The 20,757-nt window shown below is 33.9% G+C and overlaps 2 protein-coding genes across 4 annotated transcripts; both read right to left on the reverse strand.

Moving 5' to 3' along the window:
- Positions 1-5,764: 5,764 nt before the first annotated feature.
- Positions 5,765-10,064, reverse strand: LOC133856594 (long-chain-alcohol oxidase FAO2-like). The gene is made up of 3 exons (XM_062291654.1): positions 9,698-10,064; positions 9,272-9,544; positions 5,765-7,632 (listed from the first exon to the last, which is right to left on the reverse strand). Exons 1-3 carry the CDS (start codon positions 9,923-9,925, stop codon positions 5,890-5,892), a joined length of 2,244 nt encoding a protein of 747 aa, XP_062147638.1. The 5' UTR covers positions 9,926-10,064; the 3' UTR covers positions 5,765-5,889.
- A 3,626-nt stretch (positions 10,065-13,690) lies between these two features.
- On the reverse strand, positions 13,691-19,825 carry LOC133857974 (glutathione gamma-glutamylcysteinyltransferase 3-like). 3 transcript variants are annotated; one of them, XM_062293371.1, is made up of 8 exons: positions 19,546-19,825; positions 19,241-19,394; positions 18,493-18,731; positions 17,523-17,686; positions 16,255-16,306; positions 15,251-15,478; positions 14,574-15,077; positions 13,691-14,003 (listed from the first exon to the last, which is right to left on the reverse strand). In XM_062293371.1, the coding sequence occupies exons 1-8, from the start codon at positions 19,627-19,629 to the stop codon at positions 13,938-13,940; spliced, it is 1,491 nt and encodes a 496-aa protein (XP_062149355.1). In that variant the 5' UTR covers positions 19,630-19,825; the 3' UTR covers positions 13,691-13,937. The 3 variants fall into 3 exon arrangements, with proteins under 3 accessions (XP_062149355.1, XP_062149356.1, XP_062149354.1); XM_062293372.1 differs by having other exon boundaries at positions 19,241-19,375; positions 19,546-19,824; XM_062293370.1 differs by having other exon boundaries at positions 19,241-19,397; positions 19,546-19,824.
- Positions 19,826-20,757: the final 932 nt, after the last annotated feature.

A 20,757-nucleotide genomic window follows, 5' to 3' on the forward strand; every position in this document is an offset into this window, starting at 1 on the left:
GTTACTCTTCTATTACTCCAAAAAATAATGTGACTTTTAAAATCATCACTTGATTTATGATAAATTACTATTGAATTTTAATTTTATAATAATTTTAAAAGTCACATCATTTTCAGAGGAAGATAACTCCGAATTGAATGGATTGGCTTTGTTTCAAGGATCCAGTCTTCCAAGCCAATGTGTGTTAATCTCTTGTTAGAGGCTATAAATTAGTGAATTTACACCTAAGCTTATGTTCCGTTTGTTTGTGTTTGTGTTTGTGTTTGCTTGTTTTTTTTTTTTTGTTTTGTTTTTGTATTTGTATTTTTCGGTGTTTAGTGTAACAAAAAATATTTGATTTGACCATAAAACTTATTTAACATTTCATTAATTCATTCTTTTATTTATATTTTGTTTAGATTTTATTTTCCGAATTCTTTATTCAACTATAAATTACGACAGAAAATAAATGAAATGAAATTTTTTTGAGTAGTCTACGTTCCGTTGCTACCACGGGCTTTACGCAATCGATTGGATCATATAAACATCCCTTCAACACAACATAGGTTATCGAAAGGATCTCGGAGACCCACCAAAGTACGAAAGTCAAGATCTTTCAGAAAATGAATTCATATTCGAAGAGTGCATAACCATACAGATAAGCTCACACAACCTTAATTTCGAAAAATGGTTTTCGTTTTTATTCGTAGACAATTTTTTGAGATTAAGCTTTTTACTCTCGGACAGTATAACTTTCATGGGACAACCGCCACCATTTTTTGTTACGTCGAAATGAATATCATTGACAGAAGGTATTCTCAATAAACGAATATATATCCAACAACAATTCTTTGATGAATAATATATAAAAACGTTTTTTATTTACGATATAATTATTACTACTTAATAATTTAAAAGCCTTGTATCCGTTATTTATTTATTTTTTTTTTCTCTAGAAATAAAAGTATTTCATATTGATATATCTAAAAATCATTTGTAAATACCACAAGTAACTGTCTCTAAGGGGTAGCTCAATTGGTTGTAGACCACGCCTCATGAAGCAGAGGTCACTTGTTTGAATCCCCCCCTCCCTCTCTCTTGTGTGGACATGTCAAAAATAAAAATCAAAATACCGCGAGCAACTTAAGATATCTTAGGAAAAATTGCGATTTGAAAACGTGGAAACACGAAATTTTTTTAAAGGCTAACATGCGATTTTAAAGGTCAAACTGCGATTTTGTCAAAAGCTTAATTGCGTTTTTAAAAATCACTTTGTCAGATTGCATATTTTAAAATCGCTATTTTTAAATCTCACTTTTTGAAATTGCAAACCGAAACGGATCCTAAGAAGGAGAAACCGAAGCATCAAATACTCGTATTCCCAAAAATAAAAAAAAGTTTCTTGCAAATATTCTTTACAAAATTTGTATAAACAACGAAAGTAATTCTCATTTGTAGAAAATTCGGCCACTTTTCTTAAAATTTTTTGTTTTCTGTCTTCAAAACAAAAACATAAACAAACAAGTTATTAAAATAATAAGTCTATGCAGATTTAGACTTACCCCAAATTCAACAATTTAGAAAAATTTAGTCCGCCAACAAAGTTGGACTACTTTTATTCAAGCAATAATTGTATACGGATCACGGGGAAACAGAGTGGCCAGCCATATCGGCGAAAGTAATGGGCGGGGCATTGCTTTTAGAAAGAGCTGCCGCGCGTGGAGCATGAATGATGCTCTCCTTCCCTAGTTGGGGCAAGTTGTTGCAGAGAGACGCCAGAAATATAGTGTGAATAGAAGAAGAAGGAGGAGGAAGAGTGCAGTCAACGCCTAGCCCCATTGGACTAACGCGTCTCCGATAGCCCAATGTTTGTAATCATGTGTTTAGTTCAAACTTCAAAGTAAGAAATCCATCAAAGTCATTGGCTGTGGACCTGTGGTGGGCGTGATAGTAGTCTTCCACTCCACTCGGTCACCTGTTATTGGAGCTAGGTCTAGAGCCGTCAATTTTTTATACGTAATTAAATGGTTAGGATTGAAGAATTTGACCGATTTAATTAATAGATTGAGTTAGAGTTGACCTATATAGTCTTCTACATATGTTTTAACATGACCCGAACTCGATACGTGACATAATGTCAGACAATTTTTGACATGGCCTGCGAACCCAATACTAAATTAAATGGTTAGGATTGAGGGATTTGTCATGTTGATTTGTTGGCTTTTCGTCTTTATCATTTTTTTCTGTAACTATGGATTGGGTGTGGGAAATATTTTATAGTAATTAAGACAAAATAATCAAAATCAAATACCATCAAAACCAAAGACTAAAGGTTTAATAGTATGAGAGGAATTTGTTTCCTCTTGTAGTCTAGTTGAACATTTTGGTGGAAAGTTTTTTTCATTGTCTAGAAGATAGACTATGCTCATCCCTCATTCATACGTTTGCTATAGTTGTGGCCTTCTGAGTGTGTTGACTATGAAATGAGTGCGTGACTTTGAAATATGGGGGATCAAGATAATTCCTCGCAATTTATATGATTCTATCAAATCGTGGGTGCGTTATATTGAATGATCACTTGGAACATGCAATTTGACTGAATTTAAAATTTTAAAAATATGGACCGACCTTTCCTTTAAATTGGGTTGGGGAATAACTTCCTCACATCCGATCTGTAAAAATGTATGTGCCCATTTGCATGTGAGATGTATATGTATTTTTAATAAATTTTCTTTCAACTTTGTCATTGCTGTTAAAATAACTGGAGAATTCTGAATAGAATACTATATTTTTGTGTGTCTTAAACTGTGTACAAGAGTGACCTATTTATAATTGAATAAATTGACCTATACAAGTAAACTTAAATCGAGTTATACAAGAAAACATAAATTGACCTAGACTAGGAAATATAAAACAGAGAATTAATGTACAAAATAAATCAAATACGATAAATCAAACATATATGGTAAATGCTAGAATATTTTCTAACATCTCCCTTCAAACTATTAAAAATGTATGTACATCTTACATGTAAGAGTAATGATACAAAAACACCAATTATACACTCTTTACACACCAGTTACTCACATGAGTGGGACCCATGTAGTGGTGGGCGCCACTCCATGTGAGTATTAATTGGTGTGTAAAGAGTGTAATTTGTGTTTTTTCTAACATATCCCGAAATAATATGCCGTCATTATGATCATAAGAATATATATTGTTGAAAATATCATGGAAATATTATGGGAATACTATGAGAATTCTATCACCGAAATTCTTTGAAGAAGATTGTTTGACAAAGATTTTCCCCAAGGGTTGGAGGAAACTTCCTCTAACCCAATAATTAAAAATGTTATGTGTTCATTTACATGTGGGGATATGTTAGAAAAACACCAATTACACACTTTTTCAATATGTATTCTTACCATCATAATGATGGCATATTATTTCAATCTCTTTATTTTTAAGTATTATTCTCTTTATTTTTTGTTTTTTTGAGAACATTTTTAGGTATTATTCTGATAATTGCATGATAGCAATCTTGTGATTTTGTAATAATTATTTTCTTAGAATAAGCAGCAGATGCCGTATGGAAATTTCAGTCAGTGAAAAACATAATACAACACCTGTTTTTATAAGTTGATGTAGAGATGTTGAGAGATGATGTGAAGTTGTAAACCCTATAAATGTTCCAAAATAAATCCATGAAGATGGGGGATTGTACTATTTACAAGGCCAGTAAATCTGATATTGTCACGGAGTACAAAGTTAAATATAGGCAGAGAACTCATGAACATCTCGTTAAATTTGAGGCCTCAACAGCTACTCTCCAATGTAGTTGCATGAAATTTAGCTTTGTAGGAATTCTATGTATTCATGCTTTGAAAGTTCTTGACAAAAAAAAACATGACGAGGCTTTCAAACCATTATGCATTTAAAAGATGGACAAAAGACGCAAATGTTGGTGTTATCAACGACTATCGTGACATTGATATTAATAATGCTACTTCCCAAGAGTTAATAGGAAAGCGTTACTCCCACTTAAGTCATAGTTTTCGTGAAATTTCCACATTTGCAGCAGAGAATGAGACGATGTATGAATGTGTCGATAAATGTGAAAAAAAATTATTCAAGTATTTGCAAGAAATGAGAAAAAGATGTTATTCTAGTGGCTTGGAGGGTCAACTAAAGGTCCAAGGTGAAGTTGATAATAGTTTTGAGTCCAATGAGAATGTAGCTTCCCAAGCCATACATGGGATTAAAAGAAAACTTACAGTTGGGTGTCCAAAAAGAAGGTTGAAAGGTGCACTAGAATGACAAAAGAGTTTTATATCTCAAACCAAAACAATACTTGCTTCTAGTTGTGTTAGTGACTTACAACAGCATGCTTGTTGTGCAAGACAAGTTCAATTGCTGGATAACTTGACACAGGTATAATTCTAGCAATTAACTATTTTTTTTCTTTCTAATTTCCTCTTGGTCAATTACTACTATTATATCAAATTAAAATGTAAATTTGCTTAAATATCATATTGGGAATCTTTCATTACTAGAAATGTGGTTGGAGAAGAATCAGAAGACTACCAAGTTGGGCTTAACTTCCAGGGGAACAGCCTCCAATAGGGTGAGCGGGGAGTACAGTTGGAATCTTTATCGGCACAATCTAATGGTCATCTTTGATGCATAATCAAGAGAGTGCACTTAGGATGATATTGATCTAAAAACGTATTAATTGAGCAATTACTTGCATGATACAAATAATGACTTTTATTATTATCATTATTGATTTAACTTAATATTATTAATATTGTTTACATCATTGACACATCATTTTCAGTTTGTAATAAATTTATGTCATTTTTATATGGAATTGCAATCATGTCATTTTAGGTGACTTGTCTTATTTGATGGAATGGCATGTATATTTTTCTAAATATTCTTTTCAATTTAGAAATGACAAATACTTTGTTGGCAATATTATGATATGATGGTGATGTGATCAATTCAGCCCATGTACGTGTTATTAGCTAACCACTTCCAGCAACAAAATGATAGAATCCATGCACCAAAAAGCAGCCACAAATTGTCAAAGGCAAGCAAAGGGAAAGGACACAAATGGTGATGTGATCAATTCAGCCAATATTCTTAAGCGTCGTCTCTTTTCAAAACCAAAAGTAGCAGCTCGGCAAAGGCATTCTTTAGCAGCACCACCAGACCACTAAACCAAGCAAACAGCAGAAACAATTCACTTTACTTAATTCACAAAGTCAAGAAAAACCTCGGAAAAAACAAACACAAGGCCAAACCTGTGTTAAATCTGAGCAAACGCAAAGGTTATGTAATCTGCATAGGATCATGGTCTGATTTTATTTATTCTTGACACTTAGTTTTAGACTTTCGTATGTATTCAGCTCATTGAGCTTAACAGTGTAACTCTCGATTAATAAATAAGAACAAAATCTCTGCCTTTGGTAAGAAACCAAGCAGAGTTCCTTTCATCTTTTCAGAAAACTCCTACCATGCAAGAGGAGTCAATTGTAGCAAAGTTAAAAGTTTTGGAGTTGGAGTAAATTCCTTCCACCAGAACTTTTAGATTTCTCTAACATTGATAATTGTTCTGATACAAAGAGACCATGAATTCCATGTTGGACAAGGATGAGTGTGTGGTGGGCTACACAATGGATAAAAATTTTCTTTTTTTGCAAAACCAAGAAAAAAAAAAAGAAAAAAAAGACTTGGACCGGAAGGGAAGCTAGGAAGAAGATAATTTATTGAGGTTCTCTCATTACACAATCAATTATTTGGTTTTCTCATTACAAGAATTTATTTTAGATTATTCTCTTACACTGTAGAAAAAACTACCAAATATATGCTGTAGTTTTTTTTTTGTTACAGTACCTAAGCCAAATTCTACTCGTAGAATTTTTGCTTTTTCAAGGACTCTGCAATCCTCTTGGAAATGCAGTAAGCAGTGGATTGGATGGTAATCATGGGATTGACCCCAATTGCAGTAGGTAGAAGGCTTCCATCACATACAAATAACCCTTTTGCTTCCCAACTTTCACCATTCTCATCGACTGCACCTTCTTCCTCTGTGGCACCCATTCTACAACTTCCCATCTGATGTGCAGAACAATATACGGTCCAATGTTCTCCCCTTGAAATTGCCCCTCCAACTGCTGTGACTGTGTCCAAGAACTCCTCCAAATCCTCCTCCTTGATTCCTTTACATTTAATTCTCTGGCCATCACCCCTATACGTACCCACTTCAACGGCTCCAGCGGCAACCAAAATCCTCAAACCCTGCCTCATCCCAGCTTGAAGATTTTCTTCGTCAGTACGACTTAATCGATACTTAATCTTACCCTCTGCCTTCACCTCTCCTGAACCCTGATCTCTTACCAATGCCAAAAGGGTAACAGTTCTGGCATACTTCACCATCCTTTCCTTCATGTCGAGCCCCGAAACCCATGGATGTAATCCGCTAAAAGAGGCAGGTCCAAGTGCAGAAGCTTCTATAATAGCCCGGACATCGGATTCTTCTGAAACCACCTTATGGAGCGAGGTAATGATGCCTCCCTCATACGTTTTGCCTTTGAGATTCGATGTATTTTCTGGAATGTATCCCCAAACCAGTTGAACAGGGTGGAGGTGGAGGTTTCTGCCAATGTTTGGATTCTCCAAGCCACTAGAGATCATTAGAGGGGGAGTCAAAATAGACCCGCATGCACAAATTGTTACTTTGGCCTCAATTTGCAAATTTTTTTTCAGAGTCTCACTCAATGTTGTTGCAATCACTCCCAGGCATCTCTTTCTCGTCCTTCCATTCTTTTCATTCACTAGTATGAGTTTCTCAGCTTTGCTTCCCGTTAGGATCACTGCACCACAGTTCACAGCATCGACCAGCCAAGTTGAATCAGTGCCTTTCTTGTCTCCTGCTCTACAACCATAACCGCAAGAACCACAATAATGATTTTCTGAGGAATTTGTTGCCACCTTCTCAACTTTCAAACCAAGCGTCTCGCACCCTTTTCGGAGTGCTTGATTCTGAAAGCTTTCTTCTGTACACTTATCTATGACACCAATCCTCTTACAAACGGCATCCATGGCAGATTGATAGCTAGAGCTTGCGTAAAGTGGGATCTTGTGATCCCCAGACCATTCTCGGATAACTGAATCTGGTGTTTTGATAGATGCAGACCAGTTTATGGCAGAGCCTCCACCCACTGTTGAGCCGGCCATGATCATAGTTTTCCCATCAAGAGTTGACATTAGTCCACCTGATTCATATAGCTCATTCAGGGAAGGCCCTTCTAAAGAAGAATAGTCTGCAGGCACAAAATAGTTTCCCTTCTCAAGGACGATTACTTTTTGGCCAGAGCTTGCAAGCACTGCAGCTGCAACCCCTCCACCACAACCAGAACCAACAACAACAACGTCACATTTGATCTTGTATACACTTTGCTCTGAATCTTCAGTGACTTCAAGGCCTTTTTGGGTGAGAGATTGGACAATTGTGGAGTCACTTTCATACATAGTTTCTATCACTCCCTTCTGGAGTGGCCTCTCCTCATGTGGTTTTGTCAATTTTTCCTTGGTGTCAACATGGTACCCGATTGCTTCCCAGGCTGGATTTTCTGAATTTTCATCAGTCTGCAATAAGCAGAAAAATTGAAGAAAAAAAAAAACCTCAAAAATCTTAATGGGAACAATAAAAATGAGAAGTTTTGTATTCATCTGTCTGCAACAAGTAGAAAGATGAAAAATAATAACTCAAAACTCTTAATGGAAAAAGTAAAAAGGAGAAACTTTTTATAGACAGATGCAAGTTTATAGATTTCCTTTGCAGGATCCAAGATATACCAATATTCTTTAACACCTAAAGATGGCAAATTTAATCAAACATGGATAAAAGATTAATGGATGATAAATCTCCTCTATGCCTCTAGATGATAAAGGGGAAAAGATGCAAGATCATTCTTGGGGTGCGTTTGGAATTGGGATTTCGTAAACAAAAAGTGCAATGTTAAACCAAATTGTAGAAAATGAATCGTTTAAGAATTGCGTTTTTAAAAAATTGTGATTTGAAAATGCAGAAAATTGCATTTTCAAATCGCAGGTAATGAGGTGTTTTTTTGAAAACGCAGAATTTTAAAAGGCTATACTTGCGATTTTAAAGACTAAACTGTGATTTTACCAGACGCTTAACTGTGTTTTTAAAAATCATTTTTTCAAGTCGCACATTTTAAAATCGCAGACCCAAACGGACCTTTCTCCTTAAACTCCTTAACCTAAATGCTTGAAAATAAAAAGGACAAGGAAAATAGAAAGAGACCAAGTCTTCCAATCTCTCGAAGTTAAAATAGTAGTTAAAAGATGTTTTTGATTTCTTAGAAAATTCTAAATCAAAGATCTTAAAATCCTAACCACTATATTTTAATAAAATAGTTACGATTTTGCTACCTCAACATTTACCTTTTGTAGAGGATTTTTTTTCTTCTTAGTATCTTAATAAATTATATACTAATTAAGGTGATAAAATCAAAATTATTTAATTAAAAATAATGTTTAGTTTTAAGTACTAATCTTGGAGTTATCATACAGTTTTAAGAACTAAGCAAACCCAATTGGTTTTGTTTGATCATAACACTTTTTCTTTATACCTTTTGTCTTCTGTTTACAAGACAAAAATATTAATCTAAATCACAAAATACTCATAAAACACTTTATGTTACATCATAACATTTTTTTCAAGTAAAAAACAAAAAAGTAGCTTCTTAAAGCATTTACAAAAAAAACTAATTTATGTTTTTTTTTTTTTTTTTTTTATCAAAAGCTTAATAAACATTTCACCAATTATAGATTGTCGGGTCAAATTTGTAAAAAAATTGTAGTAAAAGCTGCGGTACTCAAAGCATTTCCTTTTATGAAACTAATTTTGAAACCATAATGCAGAAGAAAAAGGAAATTGTACATATAGCAACTACTAAAAGCATGCATCAATAATGTCCTGCTAAAAAAAAGGTTTTTCCAAAAACAGTTTTCAGAAATTAGTCTTCCAAACGTTATATATACACAAAACATCCAAGATAAGATGTCAGCAGTTGTTTTCTATTTCTCTCTGCAAAAGGAAAAGACCAAAACCACTAAAACATCATGTAGCTAAGATAGCTAAACTTTCTTCTCACTCACCAGAAAATTCTTTGTGAGAACTGTTTCTTAGTACCCAACAAAAATAGACAATAATTTAGAAGTAGAAGGGTGAGATACCATAGTGGATTAAAAGCATTACCCTTGAGAAGAAGTTAAAGAAGCAGAACATTTTAATAGCCACAAACACTATCCTTAAGGGTACCAGATGCCTTTCTCTTGACCATTTCTTGAGAATTTCTTCTCTCTTTTCCAAAGAAATATTGGAGAAGTTAAGAATAAATGGCCATTTCCCATTAAAGCACAGATACCCACAAAGCAATAGTGTTCCCAGTCTGAATGAGAGCATCTGCAGAACTACTCTCACTAGGAACACAGCCTGTGGTATACACCTCTTCACAATGAGCTCTGCTACCTGTTTTCCATTCAAAGAGAAATTAAACATGTTATACATATTGCTTACATGATGACAACTACCAAAATTGTTTTTTTTTTTTTTGTTATGTTTTTTTCTTGTACATATTGATAGGATATATATATATATATATATATATAGACAAGAATTGACCTCATCAGGGATTGGAGGCTGAGACCCAGAAGCTTTGTAGAAGGAATGGAGGGACTGGTGATCAGCTGGGTTCTTCTCCCTGCCGATGCTGTCCCATGGCAGGGGAGGGATAAGAGCCTCACAGATGGCAGCCAGTGATTGGATCTGAGCTAAAGAGAAACCATGGCTGTAACTGCACTCTCTCCTCCCTCCTCTCAACAATGTGTGACTGCTCTTCCTTCCCTTCATCTCTCTCTCTCTCTCTCTCTCTCTCTGACTCTGTGTAATGATATCTTTCTTTGTTTTATAGAGTTATTGTAGATGGTGGGGAATCGACTCTTGGGGCATGGCTTTTGTGTGTAGGGAATAGTCAGAGTATAGAGCAGATAGTGGGGAAGAGAAAGATTTAGAGAGGGAGAAACAGACGGGACAGTTTTGCAGCATGATTTGAATAAGACTGCCTACATCATCTAATTGTATAACGGTTATCACTTATACAATAGTTTAATGACACTAATTACATGAGATATTTATTGAAACGTGAGTAAATCTAATTGTAATAATGAATAAATTAAAATTAGGTGAAACATGATTGAAACATTATGTGGTTTGGATTAGGTGAGATGCAATAAATTTTTGTAAGAAAAAGGAGAAACCTTTTTAATGTTGCAATAATGAGATAGTAACAACTCAACAGTCAACTGTCTACTTAAAAATAAGAGTAATGGTTCACATATATACAACTATTTGATAACTTCTTTATAACTTTTAACATGGGTTAGCAATTGGTTTAAGACAGATCAACCAGTAAAACAATAATTTTAACATCATCTAATTAATCATATGCTCACCCGTGTCAAAAAAGTTGTAAAATAGTTGTAAATCTAATAATAGTTATGAGAATTGAGAATAATGATTTCCTGCGATTGTTTGTCCGAATTGTATGCAATTCGGGCAACTCCTCAAAGATAGGGGTTAATCCCAATTATGAAATTATCTAGAAAATATAGAGAACCTTAATCCTATTATAAGTTTCCAAATATGTTATTGTATTCATACTCATTTATTTGTGTGTTTTCATGAAAATATGATATTTTTTTTTAGAGTAATGCTACTCTTCATGGTCATTTCACATCATTTGATGTAACATGTTTTAAGTGGTTTCTTATGTTATATACTTAAAACACATCACATTAATTGATGTGAAATGACTATGATAAATGGGTGTGAAGAGTACTATCATTACTTCTTTTCTTTTTTCTTATAATAGAGTTGCTTTACTCGAATTATTTGATGGAGTAATGTTACTCTTCACACCGATTTTATATTGATTGACATGATGCATGTGTTTAATTTAAGTTACTTTTTCTTTTGTATTCTTAAAGAAAAATGTTATTTTTTCAACTCTCACAACTTTTTTAAAATCAACCATCGAAGATTTTTTAACCCACATGTAGGATTGGAAAATAGATCTAATGATTGGTTTAAAAAAGGGTTGGATGAGAGTTGGACAGGAGTTGGAAAAATAGTAGGTCTCATTTTTAAATAACTGACATTAAAAAAATTAAAAAAAAAAAAAAATTACTATAAGGAGGAAAAAAAGGATTTTAGATATTATACATTATTAAGTAAAGAATTGTTGTTGGATTTTATGTTTTAGTATATACCAAAAACAATGCATAGGGGAATACTTGGGGAGAAATTATGAATATGATGATAAGAATTTGTGAGATATCTAGAAAAAGAGAAGAGAGGGATGGAGGGAGGGAGGGAGGGTTGGGTCATCATAATCATAAATGCTTGAGTTTTCTCAACCGTTTCAGAGGCCAAGTTTACATGGAACTCATCTGCTCGAACAGATGGTCAGACAGTCAAATATTTATTTGAGCATGTGAGTTTTATATAAACTCTTACACAATCAATCCGGAGATGAATTGGGTCATCATAAATGCTTGAATGATTCTTCTTCATCTCACTTAAACGTATCCCCATGAAGATTAATGAGATGGAGAATATCCAGATATAATAGGTCGGTTTTTCATAAATAATAGCTCTATATTTTCTAGGTAATTCATAACTATTATTTTTAATTATATCGCAGGTTTTATAATATCTCATTATCACAACTTTTAAAGATCCTTACTTTCTTTCAATTCACTATACCTCACCTAATTATATATTGAATTTGCAAAATTCAAACTATTTAATATTTCAATAATGAATATTTTAGTGCAGACTTCAAAAATAATTAGGCATATAATTTTTCTTCATTGTACTCTTGAGCTTCCATATAAGAAGACTCGGCTAATCTAGATTTATCCTCTCATTCCACAAGACCGGATTTTAGCAAATTTATCCTATTAGTTCTTTTGTTACAATAATACTCCTTTTTTATTCTAGTAATTATTTGAATATTGAATAGTCGTCAACGATATTAGTGGCGAAATTAATGGGATTCCTTTAGACTTTACGGAGACCTGTTATAAAATAAAGACACGATACACATACATCTTTTATATATCTCATGTACATCTCATTTTTTTTTTTTTTTTTTTTTTTTAAATTAATCATTTGATTTATAGGGCCCACATATAAGTCTTATAGATTCAATTGTTAATTTAAAAAAGAGATGTACAAAAATGTCAGATTCCTTGATTTTTCCATAAAAAAGTTCATTGAACCTTTTTATCAATCTTGCTGCGGATGCTAGAGGGCAGCATGAAGGTGCTCTTATAAGTTATAGCAGAGGCACCTTAGTAATGGTATCTTCAAAGGAAGACTTCTTAAATTTGTCAAACAGGATTGGGAGCCCCAGACATCTTCAATGGAGTGCTCTTGAAGGGAAGAACCAGAATAGTTAAGGGCTTTTGAGTAATTTACAAAACTTTAAAAACAATAAAAAAACAAAACGCAGTCCATTCTTAACGCTTCCACAATATTCGTGATTCTTCTTTTGCCAGGGAGTCAAACAAAATAATTAAAAAAATAAGTACAAAAAAAAAAAAAAAAAAAAAAAAATACAAAAGCCAGAGACAGAGAAATTGGAGGAAGAGGAATCATTAAGGGACCAAACTTCAGATATAACATTAGAGCAAGAGGAATCTCAGGTCCAAAATTCTTCGAAACAGAAAGGGACATGGAGAATGGAGGCAAAGGGAAACAATAAAAGCATTGTTGAGAGGCTATTCCTTTGTCTAAGCATTCTTTGATGTTAGAGAGCCTAATCTATTGTTCATCCAAGCGAATGGATTCTCGGAGAATCCCAAATCAATTAGTCCAAACTAGTTCAAAAAGAAACTAAAAAACTGATGTCGTGTTATGACTTGCATTTCTCAATCGTGAGCCTCATTGCTTTTTTAGCCACACATTTTGTCTCACCTTGTTTTACTTATTGGTGAAGTTTGCTTCTTGGTTAAGTTTTGAGATTTTACTTCACTCTGAAGTACTTTGACCGGCTCACTTATTTAAAAGACTTGACATTTTCGGTTATTTATGAAAGAAGAGCAAGAGATGTAGTATCTACGATAAAAGAAAAAAAAGCGAGATACCTGTGAGAGCGTCAAACATCAAACAGAATTACGCACGATGTGCGTTTGTGAGATTTCTTAATCCCAATCTTTCTCACGCTTGTGGTGTGGCGCAACATTTAGAGAATTTAGAGAAGACTCTTTTGTCATTATTTTGTATAATTCTCTTTTGAGTGAAAGTGAGATTTGGGTATATTAGGACTTTTCGGTTTGAGTAGTTTTTCTCTGTACTACTCTTTGTATTCTACCTTTTGTTAATGAATATTCTCCAGGTCGTCTTCGCAAGTGGATGTAGGCTTATTAAGCTGAACCATTTAAATCTTAGTGTTTTGTGTGATTGTGTTATTTTCTATTATGCTATTCTCTGCTTCTTTGGTGATCCCTAAAATTAGTTTTGTCATGCCACTAAAGACATCATCATCAGAGCATGAGAAAGGTTTAGGGGGGAGCAGAAGGGACACAAGGTCTAGAGGAAAGCCGAAGAGTCTTTGGGGCAGCAAGCCAATAATATTGATCTATTTTAGTTAATATTTCAAGAGTTGCAAACTCATAAAAATGTTTATCCACAAGCATACCAATTAATCTTGATATTGTGAAGCCTAGAAACTATAAAGGTTTTTAGTTCAACTGATATTTGTGCAGCCTTCAGCAACAATTTATCTTGAAAAAAAATTAAAGACAAAGGATCTATGTGAAGAAATGGCTGCCGTCTCATGATAAAGAAAACAAGAATATCATGAAGGGGTAGGAGCACCAAGATCTGTTATGAGGAAATGGAGCTGCCGTCTCAAATACAAAACCTGTAATGGTCATTAAGTTAGAAATAAGAATCAGTTTCTTCATGGTTGTGTATGCTATATTTTGGATTCAAGCACCAAAAATTATGGTCACCATGAAATTATATGACAGTCTAACTTCTGCAGTGACAGCTTTATCGACAATTCTACACATCTTGAAATCCGTGAATATCAAAAAAGTTCTACAAGATTTTTGGATTTGATTTAAGATGGTGCCTTAAACCAGTAACTTAACTAAACTAAAGAAATAGAGGAGGTCAATATTAGAATATTAATTAAATGACTTAAGTTTTTAGGACAATTGATGATTTAACATGATATTAAAACAAAAATCCTAAGTTCAAGTTGTCTACGTAATTCACTTCTTAGTTCAATTAAATATTCCACATGTTAAGCCTCACTTATTAAGGAGTTTAAGCTCACACTTGAGAGTATTGAAAAAGTGATAGAATATTAATTAAAATGATTAAATTCACAATTTCCTTTCAACTTAAACTTTTGGGATAAATTGTACTTTAACAGTCAAATTAAGTATAACTAGAAACAAAAAAGCATCAATGATGTAGATAGTACCTCATCTTTAAGTAGAGGGGAAAGATTGTCAGTTGACACAAGACTGTTAATTTCCGCCACTAGTTTCGCTTCTTTAATGCCAGCCCATGTAAGTTGCGGCAAGGCAAACAAAAGTACTGTTAAAACATCAGCTGTAGATGGAAGCATTCCAATACAACCACCTTGATCAAAAGCACACAAAGTACTGGGATCAGCTTGACATGAAGGGACGAACATATCAACTGCTTGTTCGGTGCCATCAGCAATTACAGTCCCAGATGCCATTATCACAGGCTTTTCATCACTGGCCTTCAAAAGCTTTATATTTGTTTTCCTACAGCATATTCCACTGGGTTTCCCGGTCAAAAGTTCTGCACCTTGGCAACAAAAACGTGCAGCAATTTCAGGTAACCCATTTTTATCACCCAAAGATGTGATGTCTTTACAAAATGAATTCTCCGAAGCCAACCATCTTGTGACGTGTCTGAATAGTTCAGTCTGTTGTATTTGTTTCAATATCTCTTCCTGAAATCCCAAAGCTTAAAAACTCAAAATCAGAAATTTATTTGTTGTTCATCTTTTTGAGTACAAGAAGTCTAAGAAACTGTAAAATTATTGTACATCCTCTAAAAGCTCAAAATTCACAGAAAATACTGAATTAGAAAGGAAAAAAGGAATTCAAAGAAGCTATAGAAGACCTTGATTGCGACCCTTCCTCTTTCCTCTTCACTTACGATTACACTCCCATTCTCTTGTCTTCGAACTTCTGCAACCCACCTAATAAATTCTCTCAAATCAGCAGGGGGTGATTTGAATATCATAGAGAGTACTTTTTGAACATCTTTGAGATCTTCTAACTTCAAGCGGAGGGGGACATCTTCTACTAAGTACTTTGCCAAACTTTTCCAACTATCATGTCTACAACTCTGCACAGAATCCAGAGTCACATGCAATGCTAGTTCAGATTTCAAGAGAATAAACAATGCATGTAAAACCATGAAAGATATAACGTCTGTATTTGAGAGACAAAGAATGCCCATATTTCTTTACCGAATAAAAATAATCAAGTCTTTTCTTTATTTTCCCACGTCTAATTAAAAATATTACATTTCTATTCCAGCTCAACTTTTGGCCCAAACTAAAATCAATAAGAAGAAAAAGGTATAATATTTTTTAAGAAAAAGGAAAAATAGATTAAAATTAATTTTCTAATGCATAGCTTATAATAAACAGTCAAAATAGTTTACAGTTAATTTTTCCTATCATTAGATCATCTTTTCCAAAATTCTGCAATGAGTATTGCATTTCACATAATCTGATTTTCCTTGTCATTGCATGATAACTCTTGTAAAAGGGTATGACCATAGCCGAGAGGTACATCTCTAGCCAAAGTCAAATGCTAAAAAAAAATAATAATAAAAAAAGAAAAAGAAAAAAAAGAAGCACTAACTTCAACACCAATTATAGGTAGTTGGGGCTACTTATCATGGGACTTCAACTTCTAGGGTTGATTGTCAAATTTGTAGTTTAGGGGGCACATTGCAAATGTTATGAAAGTTGCCACAACTTACGAAGTTTATCCAATTTTCGGTGCTAATCAAAGGTAATGCATAGGGGAGAGAAAAATATAGCACCAAAATTTCACATAAGCCAACATAATAACAAGGTTATAAGAAATAGAAAAGGCCAACAAAAACAGTACCATAGTATAAAGGATTGACGGTGCTCTGTGATGCTTTGAAACAATCATGTACCTGAAAAAGTATATTTTAGAATTACTTATCAAAAAAAAAAAAAGTATATTTTAGAATGTAAATAGAATACAAATAAAACAGCCAAAACCAACATCATAGAATCAAAATTACACGGAGGCAGAATTTAGGCAGAACAAACATAGAAGAAATACCATTCTACTTGAGCTTGCAAATAGTTATTAAACAAGATTGTAATTGTTTATTAAAGAAACACTGTGCAAACACAAACTTTCAACCAAATTTACAGCCAATGGTCTTAAAAGGGTTGAAAGAAAATGAAATAACCGATGTCTAAACATAAATTAGCAGATTAAATATGGCAGCAGTCCTTGATACTTCTATCCATACAAATATGAGACTACTTATCCATATACAAAGGCCAAACAAAGAGAACTTCATTTGCTAGACCTGCATTGCGTTTAAATATACTAAGCAAAAATCAGCACTAACGGCCATTGTACGTAACTGTAGAAAGTGAAGATAATCACATAATAGGAATATTTCACCAATGATTTTCTATTTTAACTAAACAATGCATACGATCAGCACAAGTAACTTATGATCTTCACCCAAAAAGAAAAAACACAAGTTTCACAAATAATAGATTTGAAAAGGTATACATTTGTATGAATCAAAGAAAGAAATATATAGAATGTCAATGTTATGACCCAGGAAAGCATTAGTCACATTTGTACTATATCCCAAAAGGACTAGTCGAGGTTACAATTGAAGCACTCTAGAGTTACTTATATAGCCCCAACCTCATCCAGTACACAACCAACATGGGACTTAACACATACATGCTTATAATATACTCATTCTATATGGGACTTAACTTTACATTTCAATGTATCATAATCTCCTACACCCAAATCTCCGACGTCCTTGTCAAGGCCTACGTTGCGCTGCAATGCCCCAATGCTACATGTCAATACTAGGTTGGCTTTGACACCATTTGTCATGACCTAGAAAAGAGCTAGTTCCATCTCATTATACTCCAAAAGACTAAAGTCACTTATATAGCTTAGTCTCACCTAGTACATAACTAATGAAGGATTTAGGATATACGCACCTTACATCCAACGTGAGGACTTAACTTTCACAATCCAAGATATCACAATCAATGCAACTGAGCAATATTTAAACAATCACAAATATAAACAGCTTAACTAATGGCTTATACTTTGACATGGAGGTTCATAATAGGAGAGCATACCCCCTACGATGTCCTGTTGCTTCATCAATAGTATCCATGGCCTCCCAAAGAAGTGTGATAGGAACCCAATGAGGAGGATATTTAAATCGAGCAACATCCAATATGAGAACCACATCTCTTTCAGCATGATAGCCCCCAATTGGTGAAAAGTGACCAGTTCCAGTCTGTTCCAGACAATAAAATGAAAATCAATCCCATCTCAAATTCTAAAAGGTAAGCATACAACAAGGATAAGAAATTTTGTATTTTCAAAGCACAAAAGACTATAAGCAATTCTATCATGAACCAGAATATAGTCACTATTATATGTCACACAGGAAAATTTAATACTCCACTAACAATTCCTAGACTAGCCCATTCTGTTCATAATGAGACTATTTCCTTCTTCTTTTTTTCCATGAACCAAAAATGCTTCAACAATTAAAAGAGTACAGGCAACAAAGCTAACTGCTACAATTGCTTTGGAAAGTTGTCACATACTTCTAAAATGCAAATGGTCAGTCTTGCCTATTAACAGTAAAGATGAAAACAGCATAAATATACACTAAAAAGATTTATCAAAGGCACAGTTCAGACGAATACATCAGACCCAATAGTGCAGGTGCAAGGGTCTTCGAGCCGAATTTGATGAAAATTAAAGTAAAAATTATATTGCCTTTTTTATGTATCTATAAGTGCATAATGGTTATGTACCTCAGAAATCATGTGTCTAACAAGGTTATCAGTATTGACAAATTTTGTAACATGTTCTATATCCATCAGCAAACAGTAAGGATACATCATATTTTAAGTACCATTAACACTTTACCTTTTGGCAAACACAGATAACAATGATTCATGGGCATAAATCATTTTTTGCCTTGGACATAGGATTTTTTTTCTTTTTCAAAAGTATCCCCAAGAATAAAGAACATAACATAAAAGAAGAAAAGTTAGTGATTAGACAGTAATATGGATAAGCTCACAAGACCTGCTTAAAGACTCCTCTATGGTACGACGTGATCACATGACAATCCTCTGAAGAAGAACATGAGATTATGTGCTTGCGGAAGTCATCAATGGTTCTTTCACTAGTTCGAAAAGCTTCAACTTTAGCTCCATTGCAGTGTGCCAAACATGCAACTTTGCCAAATGTGATGCCTTCAGCTTTTATCTTTGCCAAAGGCTCGCAACAGTCTAGCATCGAGTCATCAAACCATCTCCAAGGGCCTACATACAAAACTATAAGTTGTATGCAAAGGAGGCAAAATGGTTAAGATTTTAAAAACTCCATCATGGAGTTGCCTAGAAAATCTAGAGAATTCTAATCCCCAATTTTCATTCACTCCGCAGATCCAAATGATGGCTTAATGTAATAAAAGAGCGATAAAAGTACGACATATATCATACACATTACATCAATGGAAAATTTCAAGCTCCACAATCTGTTCCCTCAATTGCAATGACCCTCCCAAAAATCCACTCTTCAAGTAGTAATATCAGACAAATTGCTCAGCATACTTAATTTTGTACACTCTTAATGTAAATTCTTGACAATTTACTAACCGATTACCATCACCTATGACACATAATACATACAAACCACACATACCACTCATTTCTGTTTATACTACTGGATTCCATCAAACGTGAAACTAAACTTAAAAAAATAATTTATTATTTTTTTTTTAAAAAAAAAAAAACTAATTTTGCACTATTGCTTAAAAAAACTGACATACCTTTCCATTTTCTGCCGGGATCGATGGCGAGCGCGTTGAGGACCACAGCGAGGGTGGCGAGCCCGCAATACGCAGGCTCCGACTGCGTTTGGTAGTACGATATCAGCTTGAAAAAACCCTCCATTGTTCCACCTCCTAACGCCTCCGCAAACAGCTTCTACAGCAACATAACATTCACACACACTCAAACAAAATACATTCAACTTCAGAGACACACAGAGAGAGAGAGAGAGAGAGAGAGAGAGAGAGAGAGAGAGAGAGAGAGAGAGAGAGAGAGAGAGAGAGAGAGAGAGAGAATTACGTACCTTGCCTTCGGGGGAAGCGAATTCTATTGCCGGCGGAGAAGGGAGGGATCTGCGGTACAGACCCGGCAACGGCGTCGTCGACATTCTTCGTTTGAGGATGGAATTTGTTTGGCTGAGAATTGAATTCCTGGGAATCGGATTTTCTATTTACTTAACTTTTACATTGAGAATTTTTTATGCTGGGAAAGCTTGACCGTACTTTGATGCTGGACTGGTAGTGGAACGGTGGTCCGCTTGTGAGGGCGGGCATGGCTTGGACCTTTGACCTTTCTGCTTTCTATTTCCCTTTACCTTTCTTTTATTTCTTCTTTATTGTTGGGCTGAGTCAAAAGTGGATGGAATGCTTTAAATAAATGGAAAATTGCATCATTGTGATTTGTGAATGGCCGAAATGATAAATTGCTACATGTAAACATCAAGACGAATTTACGCTTTTTTTTGTTTGCCTAATTTATAAATTATTTTTTGAAGTTAAATTTTATTATAAAAATTTAAAATATTTCGTTAGGTGTTCCGTCACTGTCAATAAAATAGCGACATGTGTCTCGTAATAATAAAATATAAATATATAAAACTTTAAAAATTATTTTTAAAAAAAAAAAATTGAAAAAAAGGAAAGGAGTGACCTACGAGCCACTCCTAACCAATGGTACTGACGTGGCACCTAACGAAGTCTGTCAAACATTTTAACGAAATATGACTCTAGAGAATTATTTGTAAATTAAGCCAACCACATGAATTTATGAATTCATTTTGATATCACAGGAAGCGATTTGTCATTTAGGTCAACGACATTGACCAATTGTGCAATTTTCCCTTTAATAAAGATATGGTTAATTTTTATTTTTTTTAAAAAAAAAGGGATGGTCCATATGTTTATCAAAATACTTAAGTATTAGAATTGATAAAATTGCTTCTTCTACTTTCTGAGTTTATAGGAAGAAAAATGTTATACACCACAAACCACACTTTTATTTTCCTTTGTTAATGTGACATTGACCGAATCATATCAACAAAATGAATATAAGGATGTGGTATATAACATTAAACAAGAGTAGTCCTTTTGTTTATTTGCCATCAGGCTTACTTGCTATTTGTATAAATATTCAAAAAAAAAAAAAAAAAAAAAAGCCACATAAAACCTATCAAACATTGTCACATGTACATCTTTATCATATCAGAATATCCATTAAAAAACACGAAGGATAACAA

The sequence above is a fragment of the Alnus glutinosa genome, chromosome 14, assembly GCF_958979055.1.
Source record: "Alnus glutinosa chromosome 14, dhAlnGlut1.1, whole genome shotgun sequence".
Classification (NCBI taxonomy): Eukaryota; Viridiplantae; Streptophyta; class Magnoliopsida; order Fagales; family Betulaceae; genus Alnus; species Alnus glutinosa.